The sequence below is a fragment of the Myotis brandtii genome, unplaced genomic scaffold, assembly GCF_000412655.1.
Source record: "Myotis brandtii unplaced genomic scaffold, ASM41265v1 scaffold569, whole genome shotgun sequence".
In the NCBI taxonomy this organism is placed as follows: Eukaryota; Metazoa; Chordata; class Mammalia; order Chiroptera; family Vespertilionidae; genus Myotis; species Myotis brandtii.
Window position 1 is genome coordinate 313,161 of NW_005370127.1, and position 200 is coordinate 313,360.

A 200-nucleotide genomic window follows, 5' to 3' on the forward strand; every position below is an offset into this window, starting at 1 on the left:
GAAGTCGTGTTCTCCTTCGGTGCCCGCACCTCGCCAGAGGCGCGCCGGCTCTTCCATCTCGACCCGCGTTCGGGACGCCTCACCCTCGCGGGACCCGTGGACTACGAGCGCCAGGACACCTACGAGCTGGACGTGCGGGCGCAGGACCGTGGCCCCGGGCCTCGCTCAGCCACCTGCAAGGTCATCGTTCGCATCCGCGA

At 70.0% G+C, this 200-nt stretch overlaps 1 protein-coding gene across 1 annotated transcript in view; it reads left to right on the forward strand.

Annotated features, from left to right (window-relative positions):
* PCDH8 (protocadherin 8) overlaps window positions 1-200 on the forward strand; it is a 4,768-nt gene that overhangs the window by 1,183 nt on the left and 3,385 nt on the right. Inside the window, exon 2 of the mRNA XM_014549724.1 lies at window positions 1-196. Coding sequence (XP_014405210.1) covers window positions 1-196 — 196 coding nt within the window. The remainder of the gene's footprint in view (window positions 197-200) is intronic.